Source organism: Punica granatum, chromosome 2 (assembly GCF_007655135.1).
Source record: "Punica granatum isolate Tunisia-2019 chromosome 2, ASM765513v2, whole genome shotgun sequence".
Taxonomy (NCBI): Eukaryota; Viridiplantae; Streptophyta; class Magnoliopsida; order Myrtales; family Lythraceae; genus Punica; species Punica granatum.
Window position 1 is genome coordinate 44080072 of NC_045128.1, and position 15395 is coordinate 44095466.

At 36.8% G+C, this 15395-nt stretch overlaps 2 protein-coding genes across 2 annotated transcripts; both read right to left on the bottom strand.

Annotated features, from left to right (window-relative positions):
- Positions 1-1124: 1124 nt before the first annotated feature.
- On the bottom strand, positions 1125-4079 carry LOC116196248 (BAG family molecular chaperone regulator 7). The gene is made up of 3 exons (XM_031525880.1): positions 3197-4079; positions 2371-2661; positions 1125-1669 (listed from the first exon to the last, which is right to left on the bottom strand). Exons 1-3 carry the CDS (start codon positions 3938-3940, stop codon positions 1448-1450), a joined length of 1257 nt encoding a protein of 418 aa, XP_031381740.1. The 5' UTR covers positions 3941-4079; the 3' UTR covers positions 1125-1447.
- A 5689-nt stretch (positions 4080-9768) lies between these two features.
- LOC116196960 lies at positions 9769-10968 on the bottom strand. Its single transcript, XM_031526935.1, has 2 exons — positions 10527-10968; positions 9769-10340 (listed from the first exon to the last, which is right to left on the bottom strand). The coding sequence occupies exons 1-2, from the start codon at positions 10809-10811 to the stop codon at positions 10029-10031; spliced, it is 597 nt and encodes a 198-aa protein (XP_031382795.1). The 5' UTR covers positions 10812-10968; the 3' UTR covers positions 9769-10028.
- Positions 10969-15395: the final 4427 nt, after the last annotated feature.

Here is a 15395-nt window from a genome sequence, read left to right on the forward strand (position 1 = left end):
TATTTTGTTTGGTTGGACGAAATAGAAAAATGGCGAAAACTAGGAATACATTGAAAACAAGATAAAAAGACATATAAATACCACCTTTAAGATATTAAGATATTATATTAAATAGAATTTTTTTAAAAAAATTCACCGTTCATCTTCTTCAACGTGAAGAAGATGAACCGTAAGCTCCTCACGAGCCCAACCCCAACTTGACTCGGTGACCCAACCTTGACCCCGTAAACCCCACGGCTGGGTTCGCGCTGGGCTCACAAACCCAACAAGGGGGTCGCGGGGTCAAGGTCGACCTCCTGCGTGGCTCAAGAGGTTGGGAGCCGCCCTAGATCCGACCTCCTGGGTCAATTCGAATGGAGGAGTTCGGTGGCGATGGAGATCTGAACTCCTGCTAGGGAGGCAGCAGTCACGGTGGTGATGGAAGGGTAGAGTGGCGGTGGCAATGGCAGTGGAGTGGCTGAAGGGCAGGATGGTAATTGTGATCTATTCCTAATGGAAATAGCCATGCAGGGGGAGAGTGGGGCATAACTATTCCATCTCTATGGAGAATAAGAGGCCCCATCCGGAATTGTCATTCTCTTTCTGGATACAAACAAACACGGAAAATATTATTCCTCAAGGAATAGATCCGGAAAGGATTGACATTTCCGGTCAACTAAACATACCCTTAGTTTGTTATAAACGGGAGTCCATGGACCTATCTGGCCGGAAATTTTAGGCATTTTAAAAGGCTAGAATTAAGCCGATTCCCCTCTCGGCACTCTCGGTATAGGAAAGAAGGAACATGAAAAATAGAAGATGGTGTTCTCCGACTTCAAGTTCCTAATTCTGAGCCATTGGCAAAACAAACCAAGTTTCAAAAGCAGAACCTAAAATACTTGTGATTGATTGAACCTAACCAAGATAACAAGGTATTTAGGCCCTGTTTGGATTTCCAAACACTTAATTTTAACTTTAACTAACTTTAACTCAAGTTACTACACAGCAAAAACACACATTTCCCAAATAAAAAATTTTAACTTTAACTTTAACTCAACACACTACACAACAAAAACACACGTTTTCTAAGTCAAATTTATAATCACATCTCATTTGTCATTTTCCACAATCAAAATTAAAATTACTTTATCTCTGAATCCAAAGGCACCCTTATATTTCCAACTGCACTCCAAGAGAGACTGGATAATAAGCATAAAATAGCCATAAGAGAGTACACGCACTCTTCCCGATGCACACTTCCGTCATGACAACACAAAGTCTCTCGGTCCTCATTTCTCTAGCATGTCTCAACGAACTAACTTATTCTGCAAGCGAGACTAAACACTAGAACGCATGGGAGAACACAACACATTATACAGACATTCATTATATAAAGACTAAATGGGCAAGTTAACAGATACACCCTTCCCACCCTTATCCTCTCTGCATTGCTTAGTTTCTTCGTGCCTCAGGATCCAGATGATGATTGGTCGTCTTCCTCTTCGAGCATCCTGACGATTTGTGTCACACCTTCGGCTATCTCCTTCTGAATCACACCATCAGGCACATCGAATGTCCTCCTCTTCATGGAGAGAGATCTTCCTGGAGGCTGAGGATCCACCGCATCCAGCATTGCTTCCAGCTCATCCACCATCGACTTCTTCGAAGCCCTCACCATCAGATCAGCACCCTAAATTTTTTTTGAACCAATCCCCATTTAAAAACTTTATGCCTTGGAATTTTGCTAGGCAAGGTTCAGCAGAAAATGACAATCATGGAGCTCTCTTGCTAAAAAAGACCCCCACCTATTCCATTGATCGATCTATCCAGTTATCTAAATTGTTGCCTCAAAGACTAATATCAAACAACACACATTTTGAACCCAAACAATCATGCATCCTAAACCTTTTCAATCTTAAGAAATGCCCTTTACACTCGTTCAACTGCAATAATGATAAAATGCGGGCGAGTGATGGCTCCATCTCACCTGTGTGTACCCTCTTTAATTTAAGCGAGAACCACTAAAAACACATTAATGAAGACAGCATGACTATATTATTTCATGCAGGTTGAGGCAAGATAGAATGAATATCGGCAAACAAAGAGAACGAAGGTTCGGTTACTCTAGCATCAATAAGGCATATAGTGGAAACACGAGTAATATGGTTTCATGCACATATCAAATTGAGGAGACTGTCTATATGTGGGGTTAACATGAAGTATGTCATGATCACTACCAAACACATCATGCATGAGCTTCATTCCGAAGGAGATGCCTCTTGACGAACAAAACAGAGCCATTGCCAAGTCTTAATCAGGTGAAAAGTAACTGGATTATGCAGACATAATTCTAACAAACTGAAGTCCTGACAGTAAGGAGAGAGGCAAAACCTCAATGGCATCAACCGTAAGGAGCAGGACAATAATCCTCTCAGAGAATCTCTGACGCTCCTCTGCATCACGACCTACACGGCGGCGATAGGAGAAGTTATTGAACAATGCCCTGATCTCCTTCAGCTTGGCTTTAGCCACTGCAAGCTCCCTGAGGGCACGCAGAGCACGGGATCGGCGAACTAAATAAGCTTTGAAGCTCATCTGGATCAACAATGCAGCATCCTGAGGTGACAGTTCCTTCTTCTTGCCCTTCGCAGCTCGGAGAGCCCCAGCCCTCTTTGCGAAAGCCTAACCAGTCCACCATCAAGGGAAAAAAATATTATATTAAATTATGGATCAGCAACATGTTAAGAGAATTCAATCACACAGTCTTACGAATTGATTGTCATTCCATTCGTGACCCAAGCAACTAAAATAAGACCGAATGGACCTGTAAGTCTAGCTAGACAAGACTTAGTCCACCAATCCACTATGCTTAGCTTGCGAGAATTATAATGACAAAAGATTCTTACTTTACCACTAACCAACTAGCCAATCATCTTGTGAAACAGGTGAGTCAAGCTTACGTATCTAATATAGCTAGCTCAACAAGAAAAGGAACTGTGAAGTAATCAAAAAGTCAACGGATCACAACAATCTCAAGTCAATTCGAGCAGATCTTCAGCTACTTTCTCCTCACGTCCCAAGTAGATCTGGAAACTCGAAGCTTCCAGTGGACCGACCGAGGGACACTTTGCTAACACAAACAACGAAAAAGCTTCTGCAAACAATAACAATGCCAGCTTAAAAAAGGGACACCAGTCCACTGATGATACATAGATACCTGTCTCAAAGTGAAAACTCCAAGGTCACTGGGCTCCTCAATCTCCACCAATCGCGTGGTGCACTTCTCGTCCTTCTTCTCCTCCTCGTGCTTCTTCTCTTTCTTGTGCTTCTTCTCCTCCTTCTCTGATCCCGATTCGCTGCTCTCATCCATATCCCTGTTCGATGCCTTCCATGTGTAAGTCCGCGTGATTGGCCCTTCCTCCCCCTTGTCCTTTATCTCGGCAATCCATTTGTAGCTCTTCCCTTCCTTGTGGTGGTGGTGGTGGTGGTGGTGATGGCGGTGGTGGTGGCGGTGATGCTTTTCCTTCTCCTTCTCCTTCTCCTCCTTTGCCCCCTTGATCTCCGCCGTCAATTTGTACTTCCTGTCAGCGTCCTTCCCCTTGATCTCTGCCGTCCAAATGTGCTTCCGGTCACCAGCGGCAATCCTCCGGGCGCTGACCAGACGGTCAAACTTGGATTCCAGCTCGGAGACGCGGTCGCACAGGTTCAGCAAGTAGGAGGACTCGGCCCCGACCCTGTAGCGGATCCTCCTGTAGGAGCTGAGGGACGGGGCTCTCTCGAGTTGGATCAGATCGGTGACGGCGTCGAAGAGCTCGAAGGGGGTCGGCTCGAGACCCAAGAGATCGAGCGAGGAGATGAACCGCTCGCGATAGAATCGCTCGTAGGGTAGGGTATCGGGGGCGAGAAACAGAGGTGAGAGGCAGTAGGGCTCCATGAGCTCGATTCTCCGGAGCAGACTCATTGCTACAGCTAGCTGGGACAGTAGGCGAGTTCCGTTCTGGACTGAGTCACGAAAGGGATGGATTTGGAGGTGGTGCTGAAAGGGAATTTTGAGGGTGAAAAGTACAATCGTGATGACTGACTGATGAGAAGGGGGCGGGGGTGTGGGGAAGGAGCCGAGTAAAAAGATAAATTTTTGGCAGAGAACGAGGTCAAAAGAGCCGAAAGGTGGCGGGGAAGGGCATTATTGGAATTCCAGGTGGAAATATCGGCCGTTGTGAACGTGGTTGTCGTCCACAGTCGGGGTTCGCCGCGTCATCTCGGTGGGTTGGGTGGACGGAAATGGGCATGGATTGGGGAGTAAATTACGGGGACAGACGGAATCTGAGGGATCAAGCAGAGTGCGATTACAGCAGGATGGGATGGGGACCACGTGGGATGTCTGATCGTGTGGGGCCCGTCTCGCACCCAATCTACTTCTCCATTCACATCACCTCAGATCTTGCGGGGATAAAGGCAAGGTTAAAATAGAGAATACAACCTCGAATCTCGTAAAACGCATTTACTATTAAAAAAAACAAAATTTAATGTTCAATTTGCTGATTAAATCAGGATTTCATTAGGTTTTGAATATTAAGATTAAAAAAAAAAAAAAGGCGAAGTTAAGACTAGTGCAAGCTTCCTCAGGAGCAAATATGCCGTCAAAGAGTCACCTCGCTGTATGACTAGCTCCTTGCCAAGTTTCTTAATTGAGTGTCTAAACTGAGCTCCTCACTTTCACTTAAAGGGAGACTCGTCACTCTGTCTATCGTCTCTATTTTTTAGTATCTCAAGTAGGTTTCATAATATATATATATATATATATATATAATACAAACAGAAGTTTCACTTCATCACATTATAAAAAATAAAAAATAAAATTATTTCGTTATGTCATGTCATCGCTTATGTATTAAATTATCCTTAATTATGTAATTAAATATATATATATATATATTATTTGCAGAATTAAAGTTCATATGTTGCATCGAATGCCATTCATATAGATTGTAACAAAATATAAAGTAGGAAACCAATATTAACGATGACTTATAATATTTTTAGAGTTATCATTTGCATTATGAACAAATACATTCTTATAAAATTAACTACAATCAAATTGTCGTTTATACAATATTGTCTGCTTATAATATTATCATGCATATTGTGCTATTTGTGTGTGTGTGTATCGCACAAGTTGAATTAAGGGAGGCACACAAAGGGAGAAGCAAGGGCACCAACCAATTAAACTCTCAATTCAAGTTTTGTATGAACTAAATATACTTTAATTTAACTTTATTGCATGCCTTTGTTTCTTTCAAATCGATATTTTAGTTGTGGGTCGGATGTCCTCTCTTATCTCTTTCTTTTTCTTCTCAAGACGTAACCTCAACTACTTTTTTAAATATTTTATAATTTTTTATTGAGAAAACTTAATTGAGTTAATATGGTTTTATAAAGTAATTTATCAAGATATGTTCCCGTGTAATATACTTGATTTTTTTTACTTTTCATTTACTTATCTTTTTTATACATCTATATCTATATATATATATATATATATGAAAACAAAATTCCAAGTCAAAGTCTAACGCCGCTACACTATAAAAAAATAGAACATAGCTCATAATTGAATTCTCACGCCGCCACATTATCATTTATACTAAGAAAATTATTATATTCTTATTAAAGATATTTTATTAATTAATTATGTAGTAAATACATCAATTTTATATGTAAGACACAACGTAATATATACAAACGAATAAAATATGACATAAGACATAACGAAATACGTGCAAGGGAATAAAATATACAATAAACATATATAGAATACAAAAGATATTGTTGCGGCTTCAATTAAATATATAAATTAACGTTGCATTTGGTAATGAAATTAAGTTTGGTTTAATTTAATTTAATTTGATTTGAGGAGATAAAGACAAAAGTAATTGGGAAAGGTATGAGAGATAATTTGAAAAAAAAGATAAAAAAAAGTAATGATTGTAGGGTTGAATTGAGGAAAAAGTATTAAAAAGTGTTGAATAGTTAAAAGAATTTAATATTAAAAAATTAATTGTAATAATATATAATAAAAAGTATGAGATATTTTTTTAAAAATGATAAAAATGTAATAATTCTATTGTTGAGTTGGGGGAAAAGTTAAGTTAAGTTAAGTTAAGTAAAGTTTGATTTTATAAACAAATAAGCCGAAATATATTAATATATGATTACCGTTTTCGGACAATTTCATATATTTATATATAATATAGTCCTCCGCTTAGCCGAATGTCAGTTAGAAGAGAACAATATTTTATATATAATTCTAAACCTCTATTTTCCTTTCTTCTCCAAATTTCTCTTTTCTTGGTTGAGTTTTAATTCGTATAATGAAATTTACAATGCAAAATTCAAACTAATTGCTTCAATATTTTAATTGCATTAATAATATTCTCCAAATTTTTCTTTTTCTCGATTGAACTTTGATTTGTTGAATGAATTTTATTCGACATTAACTACTATTTGAACATTGAATGTTTTGTCGGGATCTCTTTTACAATTTCATTATAAATGTTGCTTAAGTAACGGTAAGACTTTTCTTATTTATTCTCATTCTTTGGTTGAATTTTGATTTGCAAAATGAATATTTTAACAATTTTTTTAAACTAATTTTTTGGATATTGATTATTTTAATAAAATATGTATTTCAATTTTAGTATGGTTTTTGCTCTAGTAATTGAAAATCGTTCAATCATTTATATATATATTAAGATCAAAATTTACATTAATTAATAATATGAATAATTTTTTATATTTTGGAATTTCTATCATTAAATTTCTTAGTAATCGTCCACGCAATGAGCGTGTTTTTTTTAATCTAATTTGAATTTAAAAAAAGAAAGAACAAAAGTAGCAAAAACAATCGAGTGGGGCCCAGGGTCAACTACACGGCAGCCGCCTATTCGTCTCTTAATCGAGATATTAGTGTCTCTCGTTTAAGAGAAGGGGATCAAGCCTCCCAACGGGCAATCTCTCCATGCGGTGTCTCTCATGACACCATTTCAACGTCTCTGAAGCAAGCGAGACTCCCTCTGGAGACAGTCTAACATCTATTGGAATACTTGAAAAGAAAAAAAATAATTTCATGATAAATTCATAAATTTTCACTTATAAATATTTTAATTAATTTTTTCTTATCAAAACTCAACCAATATTTTTTGGCTCTGTCACAACCATTGGGTAGGGCTCTTTATCATTAGAGCAAAAGATATGTTTTTTTTGGAAGAAGTATAAAAACCCTCATTATGGTTTGAACTTGAGACAAATTAAACCTTGTGATTTTCCGAGAGACAAATAACACTATATGGTTCACTTCATGAGACATAATGGAACTCACCGTTAATTTTTTCATCACTTTTGGTCCTCAGAATTTTCTTTTCATTATTATTACCCTCAAACTTTCAAGTTTTTTTTTTCAATTTAGTCTTAAAATTCGAAAAGAAAAAAAAAAAAGAGAAGGGGCCGGGGTCGCTAACCCCACCATCGAAGTCACATGCACCCACAGAGGATGCCGGCGACCATGGAGGTTTTCGGCGTCCTCTGTGGGTGTTGGCAAACTTGGTGGTGGGGTCAGGGTCGTCGACCTGCAGCCCAAGCCCTTTCCCCCTTTATTTTCCTCAAATTTTAGGACCAAATTACAAAAAATTTAAAGTTTGAGGGTAATAATGACAAAAAAAAGTTTGATAACTAGAAGTGATGAAAAAATTAATGATGAGGTCCATTATGTATTACGAAATGAATCACATGGTGTTATTTGTCCCTCGAAAAATCATAAGGTCCACTTTGTCTCAAGCTAAAATTACAATTTGGAGTTTTTGTATTTTTTTCCTTCTTTTTTTATACATGTAATAATAGTAATGGGCTAGGATGGGCTTTTATGGGCTTGTGCTTGTATTTACTTTATTATTATTAGATATTAGAAAAGCAATGAGCACAAACCCATGCCGCATAGGCTGGCTCTAACATGATGGTTTTGTGACCATTAGATCGATCTATCACTACATAAGAACTGACAGAAAGCCCATCCTGAAGTGGAAGGAAGGGCTATCCTATTTGCTAGGACAATATGATATTCATTCATGGCACAATACCATCCACCCAACAATATAATATAGGCATGATGTCCACTAATGTATGCCTATACTGAACTCTAAATCTAATGCGCAGGAAAACCAAGTCAAATGACAATAGTTAATTTTGAGCAGAACAAGATCGAGAGAGATCTCATTGCACGTACTTGTTCACTGGAAAACGAATTATCTAATCAAATCAAACTATATATGCAAAGGTGAGGGAATAAAATAATATGTTGGAGACCTAGCTCGGAAAGATGTCTAGCTAGCTAGCTAAGTGGGAGGAGAGAGGTGAAGAAAGCGTCCCCCGCTTCCCATGAGATGATGATACAGCGTTAAGAAAAGCCCCAATATCGCTAAGGCTGTCGCTCTTATCACCGAACAGCTGCGGTTACCCAGCACACACCGCCTCAACATCTTCCCCCATCCCTCAAACTTCATCGCTCTGATCCCCGTCGACTTCATGATCTCCTCCTCCTCATCATCATCGTCACTCTCCTCTATCACCTCAACCTCCCTGTCAGCTTGAACAAATCCCTCGGCTCCAGCCCCAGCTTCTTCTTCTCCCTTTTCTTTCCAGGGTCTGTGCCTCTTCCTCCAGCGCGAGACAGTCTACTCCGTCCTTGTTGAGGCACGAATGGGTGCACGAGCAGTTGCACTACGGGGGGCCATGCCCATCCACATCCTCGAAGCTGAAGGCTATGGCAGAATGATCGACGTTCTCCCAGTCACGGAAGGTGCACTCAATCTCCAAGAGGCGGTTAGGGTCGGAAGCGAACTCAGCGGATAACAGGTTCCTGAGGAAGTCGAGGCGGTGGCATGGGCTCAGATGACCGGCGTTCTCGTGGCCGTGCGGAGCTGGGAGGGAGAGGAGGCGGGTGAGTTCAGCCTCTCGAGTTCTTCAATCCTCCTTCGCAACCTCTTCTTCGACGACATAATTGTGGGGGTGGAGAGGGACTTTTCGGGCGGAAAACTAACCAAATGCTACGTGGCTCGATCGTTCTTTAACATTTCTGGGGTCATGCATTGCATGACGTGCCGACATATATGTAACAGAGACGGACAGTTTTGCATGGGATAGTGGGGAGTTAATTTTTGAGTGGGGGCAGGAGGCCTTTTCGGGGCACGAAGCTCTGATTGGGCCTTGAAGTTTTGAGGCCCACAATCATCGATTGTAGGCCTGAGGCCCACTCCTCAGACACGTGGCTCAAACCCGAAAGAATCCGTTTCCTTTTTTTTTTCCTTTTCCCTTTTTGGCCCTTTTCCCTCTTTCCGCTGAAACTTTGATCCATTTCGACATTTGTGTACAAAGAAGATGGAACCTATTTTTTTAAAAAAAGAAGAAGATGAAATCATGAAGGGAGAAAAAAAATTTTAAAAAAAGAAGAAGGCAGAATTATGGTTTTCGCCTAGTTAAGAGAGCATCGGATAAGAAGCAAATGTAATAATTATTGAGGGTCGATACTCGATATATATCATGAACATAAGCGTCAATTTTATGGATATATAAAATAAAATGCACATGCCTTGATGGCTACAGCTGCATTTTTTTCTTTTCTTTTTTCGGAAAAATTACTCTCATCTTTCGATAGAAGAACCTCTCAAATAATAGAAGGTACTAATGTTGACATCGAAGTAGCTGGGAAATCATACAATTGTGTGTGTGTGTGTGTGTATATATATGTATATATCTCCATGCTATGATAAGAAGGAAAAGAAACCATTACACAGTGATGGATATAACTTAGCCTCAACTGGAAAAGCGTGCTGTTAATCTCTTAATATCCGTAATTAAAGTCTAGCTAGATGTCTACACGGTATATAATTATCACTCGGACAAAAATTGTAGCCTCGAAGCATGGGAAACATTATAATAATTAGAAAAACTAATTAATTGAGTATACTAATGGATAAAAAACGAGAAAAGAGAGAGGATCATCAATTATGAGAAGGAGATCGCATTCTTGGTTGGGAATAGTCCGAGAAAGACGCGGGACTAGACTTGTTGATCCGGCTCTCGCTAGAGAATGACATGAGAGGCCTGGTTGATGAGGCGGTGAATCCTGAATATATTTTCTTATTATAATCATCACTGCGGTGAGGCTCATCAATCCTCTTCTTGAGCAGATCTTCACGGGCTGTTGCGGTACTGTAGGGAGTTCTATATGCATACTGATGGTTCGTTAATAATCTTCGTGTTCCCTCTACATAGCTCAGATGCCCAAGGTTTAGTTTACTCTTCTGTTCTGGCTGCATGGAAGGGAATATTGTATATGATATATCAGCATGGAAATAATAATGATGATGACTTGAGATATATCAGGAGAGACTGAATGACTAGTATCAAGAGGAAGTTAAAAAGAGAGAACAAAAGGAAACGCTTCAAGCGTACACATTCAGGAACAAGCAAATACGCATGTAAATTAAATTAAATACCTTTTCATTTCGATCAAACTTCTTCATCTGGGCAGTATCAGCTTCTTCGAGCAGAAGGCGGAGGGCATTGGTTGGTGAAATATGAACGGTAATAAGGCTAGGAAGGAGGATCCAGAGAGAAACTAGCAAGGACATGGTGATTATGGATTGACACGATGGACTATTAGTAATGAATAAGCTTCTCTCTCTCTCTCTTGATCTAGTTACCCCAGAAGATGAAAATAAAGTGCACTGATGTGGACTAAGGGTTGGGGAGAGAGAGCAGCATACTCTCTGAGCGAGCATTATTAAGCTTATATATAGCCGAAAGACTTTAACGTGCGTATGTAGCTTATTTTATGACGCATGGTAGAATGATTAGTGAAAGGCGAGGGGGTAGAGAGAGAGAGAGAGAGAGAGAGAGAAGACAAGTGAGACGCGGTTGTATCAGATAAGATCAGATGAGATAGAGAGGAACACCACATGCAATATATATATATGCAGAGATGAGAGGAGAGGAGGGGAAGGTAAGCGGTGTGAGAGACTTTGAATGTTGTGTGTGGTCTCCCCCTTGTCCCCCTTTAACTGTCACCATCACACCAGAAGTTTAATAATTCCGATCGACAACTCAAGTGATCGATCAGTGATATGTATATCTACGCTCATGAACCAAGAGAGGTGGACCGACCCACTTCCTCATCTTCGGAGAGGCACGTCACACGACTCCAAATTAAAGAGGCCATAGGTGAAAAGGATGTTCCAACAGCTTCTTCGGATTGTCTCATCCTTCTGCTTATTAAATTAATTAATATGGGTAGTGTTTGTTTCGGGTATGTCATTCCAATTTTGTTGGAAATGATGATGATGATATATATATATATATATATATATTGTTGCCAGTACAAAATTAATTTTTCAGTCCATGCCACGTGACGTTAATCTAATGGGCCACCATATTCGGAATCATTAGCGTAAATATATAAAGATCGGGGATTTCTTTGCAATATCCAATAAGTTCATGATTGGAATACCCCATGTCATTTGATAGGGAGCTACGATGCGATATGTTTTGAAGATCGATCAAATGGTATGTTCGATCGAACCAACCACAGTTTGAGAAGTGACCGAACGATATATTCGGCCGAACCATTCTGAGTTAAATAAGGATGACTTAGCGAGAATTCCACATGGATAAAGACATAATGTAATACCTCAAGGATAAGATCACGTGAAAAATATGCATGGAAGACATGACCCAGACAGTTATTTACTTAGAGTGGGGAGCATACAAAAACTTTCCTGAAACAACACACAACTATCGACATATTGCAGTTGAGCTTAGCTCGGGAGCATCTTCCCTTTATCTTAGCAGTAGATTAATTTAGATAACTGAACTTGTAGCGGCATGGCATATCCCTTAACGATTCAGGTTCAAAGTCTATAGCGGTAGGAGTATTCCTCAACGACACGGTCGTAACTCCATCAATCCTTGCTCAGGGATGTTGTCACCATCCCATTGTTTCCAAGCATCTCAACTTGGTCTCAATTCTCCTATGTCTTTGAACTTGGAGAGCTTGAATGTAAGCACATCGTTCCGACATGGGTTATGATCATTGTACATGGAGCACGTCAAATCAAAGAACTAATCAAGCACCTGAGCATAGCTCGTATGAAAATGAACTATCGAGAATAAACATATAAGTCATCAAGTATCGAGTACTTAATTTTGACTATCCATGCCTATTTTTAAAAATTGTACGAATTAATTGGCAATATTGTTTTCTCCGGGGACATACATGTAAAACGAGTTTTGAAACGTGATGCTCACTTTCTGGAGACCTTGTTTTAAACTCAATCACTTGTATTTTTCATGTAAAAAGGAATGATAAATTTTGCCTAATTAAAACCCTATATATTTTATCTAACTGGACCAAGGTCCGAGATGGAGAAAAACAATGTTCTCACGTAGTGAAAGTATTCATGTCAGGGTAGTTACAATTTAGAAATTTTTCTAAGGCCGAGAATATTTTTTGATAATATTTCTCCGATAAAATGTGATTTAAAATCTCGAAAATGGTAAAAATACAATATTTTTAAAAGTTTGAGGGCATATATGTAATTTTACCCTATCAAACCAGTTCAATTCAACTGGTTTAAGTCAGTTCCCACATAGATGGAATTTTAAAACCAGGGCGCCGTTAGTTTCCTGCATCCTTGTACGAAGGCGCGGTTACAAACTGCGCCATGCGATTAGTAACCCGGCTCACCGGCCAGCTGTCCCAACGGACAAGTTCGAATAGCTAGATTCGTCCGAAGCTCTCAAATTATAAAAATTAAATTGCGTTTTGGTCCTTGAACGGTCAGCTTTTGCAAAACGACCCCCAACTCCTTTATACCTATAAATAGATTGTCATTTTCAGATTATGGACTTTTGGCCAACTTCATATATTGAAGTGCTGCCAAATTACCAACCCAAATCCCTTAATTGAGCCTAGTTTCCTTTAATTAGTATGATCATTTAGAGCTTAAATCCCGATTTCGCAAGTAGAATATACAGATTATAAGCATATATTCCAACATAATATATACATGGGAACAAAGGGTAAATTGCACTGGTAGTCCAAAATGTTTTACAAATATTTCATGATGGTCCAAAAAGTTTTTTTCACTACATGATGGTACAAAATGTTTCAAAGTTGTTTCATGATGGTACAAACCGTCAATTGGCCCTGACGTCGTTAACATTTTGCTGACGTAGTGCGTCCTATGTGTCACTTTTTTTACGTGGAACCAATTATAGTGCGCTACGTCATTTAAGACAAAATAAAATTTTAAAAAGTCCAAAAAAATACAAAAAATAATTAAAAAAATACAAAAAGAGTAAAAATTTTGAAAAAAAAAATTTAAAAATTTGAAAAATTTTAAATTATTATAAAAAATTTAAAATTTAATTTTTTTAAAAAAATTAAAATTTTAAACTTTTTAAATTTTTTTATAAAATATTAAAAATAATTAAAAAAACAAAAAAGAGTAAAAATTTAGAAAAAAAAAAAAAATTATTTTAAAATTTTGAAATTTTTAAAATTTTTAAAATTTTTAAAATTTAAAAGAATTTATAAAAATTCTTTAAAATTTAATATTAAAATTATTTAAAATTTAAAATTTAAATTTTAAACTAAAAGTTTAAAATTATTTAAAATTATTTTTAAAATTTAAAATTATTTTTAAAAGTTTTAAAATTTTAAAATTTAAAATTTTTAAAATTTTTCGGCCACGTCAGCAAGAAGGTGACACGTAGAAGCCACGTCAGCGTCGGCTTGACGGCGTCAAGCTCAAGTTGACGGTTTGTACCATCATGAAACAACTTTGAAACATTTTGTACCATCATGTAGCGAAAAAAACTTTTTGGACCATCATGAAATATTTGTAAAATATTTTGGACCACCAGTGCAATTTACCCTGAGAACAAAATATGCAATAGACTATATATGTTATATATACATTGCGCAACAAAATATATACATTATATACAAAGCGAGAATATGCCGTAGAATATATAAATTTTATATACACCGCCTAATATACTGATTTTATACTCATTATATATTGATTTTATATACTAATTATGTATACATTTTATATATATACATTTATTGATTTTATTCTCCGCATGCATGAATATATTAATTTTATATACATTATATATTGTATAACCATATAAATATGTATGTATATACATCATGTACTTTAAGTGGTCCATTTATATATAATAAAAGTTACAACATATATGAATATATGTTTATGGCATTACATATATATATATTGTTATAAATTTTTAAAAATTATGTTTCCTTTTATTAAATTTAAATTCTTTCTTTTCAATTGACTATATGTATGTCTTTAGTGTTGCTCAAATTCTATGAAAAATAACAATTCTTATATTCTCAAAGCAAGCCGTCTCTCTTATTTCTTTTTCACTCTGTTTGGAGCTCCTTGATGCCTGCTCAAAATTCAAGAGGCAAAGCATATGTGGTTAGATTCTATCACAATAAAATGACTTCTTTACATAAGAATTGATAATACAAAAGAGGATTCAAATTTTTTTTTTAATACTTCGTTTGGGGTTTTGAATCCAAAGCTTAAATTTTGATTAGGGATTTTATTAGGATATCAATCATTTTTGGGTATTGATTAGTTTTTATATATATTCAAAAAAATTTATATATTTCATTAGGGGTTTTGAGTCCAAAACTTAAATTTTCATTAAGAATTTTACAAGGATATCAATCATTTTAGAGTATTAATTATTTTTTATATTTTACCCAAAATAATTAATTTTCTATAACATAATATTTATTATATAAAGGTGTATGTTTAATATTTTCCCTCCTTTTTTCTTTGATTTATTGTTGATAATGTTAGAGATTATTCTACTTTATCCATATATGTTTGTCATAGTAATTTACCTATATCCAATATGAATGAAATATTGTCATTTAACAAATTCATCTGGTTTTTATAAGCCATATGTATGAGTAACATGTATAACTATTTAATAAAATTAATTAAAAATTATTATTTTTTTCGCGTAACGCATGAGTTCACAACTAGTTTAATTAAATTAAGTGCAAGAGTTTCAAAAGTCAAACCCCCAACAACTCTTATTTCAAAAGCAGACAAGGAAATAAATAAATATTTTAAATATTTTTCGGTGGTTATATATATATATATATATATATATGTATGTATGTATGTATGGAATTTGAAAAAAAGGGGGCAATGTGGATCGACAATCGGGAAACATTGCAAAGCACAAGAATGTCTTCCAAATCCAAAAAGGACCACAAACACAGGACGTAAAAAAGCATGTCTCATTTTTCAGGCATAGAA

Coding starts and splice junctions, on each gene's coding strand:
- LOC116196960 (XM_031526935.1), bottom strand. CDS start 10,811: ATGCTCGCTCAGAGAGTATGCTGCTCTCTCTCCCCAACCCTTAGTCCA. Junction 10,341..10,526: donor AGTTTGATCGAAATGAAAAG/GTATTTAATTTA, acceptor CCTTCCATGCAG/CCAGAACAGAAGAGTAAACT.
- LOC116196248 (XM_031525880.1), bottom strand. CDS start 3,940: ATGAGTCTGCTCCGGAGAATCGAGCTCATGGAGCCCTACTGCCTCTCA. Junction 2,662..3,196: donor GAGTTTTCACTTTGAGACAG/GTATCTATGTAT, acceptor TGGACTGGTTAG/GCTTTCGCAAAGAGGGCTGG. Junction 1,670..2,370: donor TTACGGTTGATGCCATTGAG/GTTTTGCCTCTC, acceptor AAAAAAATTTAG/GGTGCTGATCTGATGGTGAG.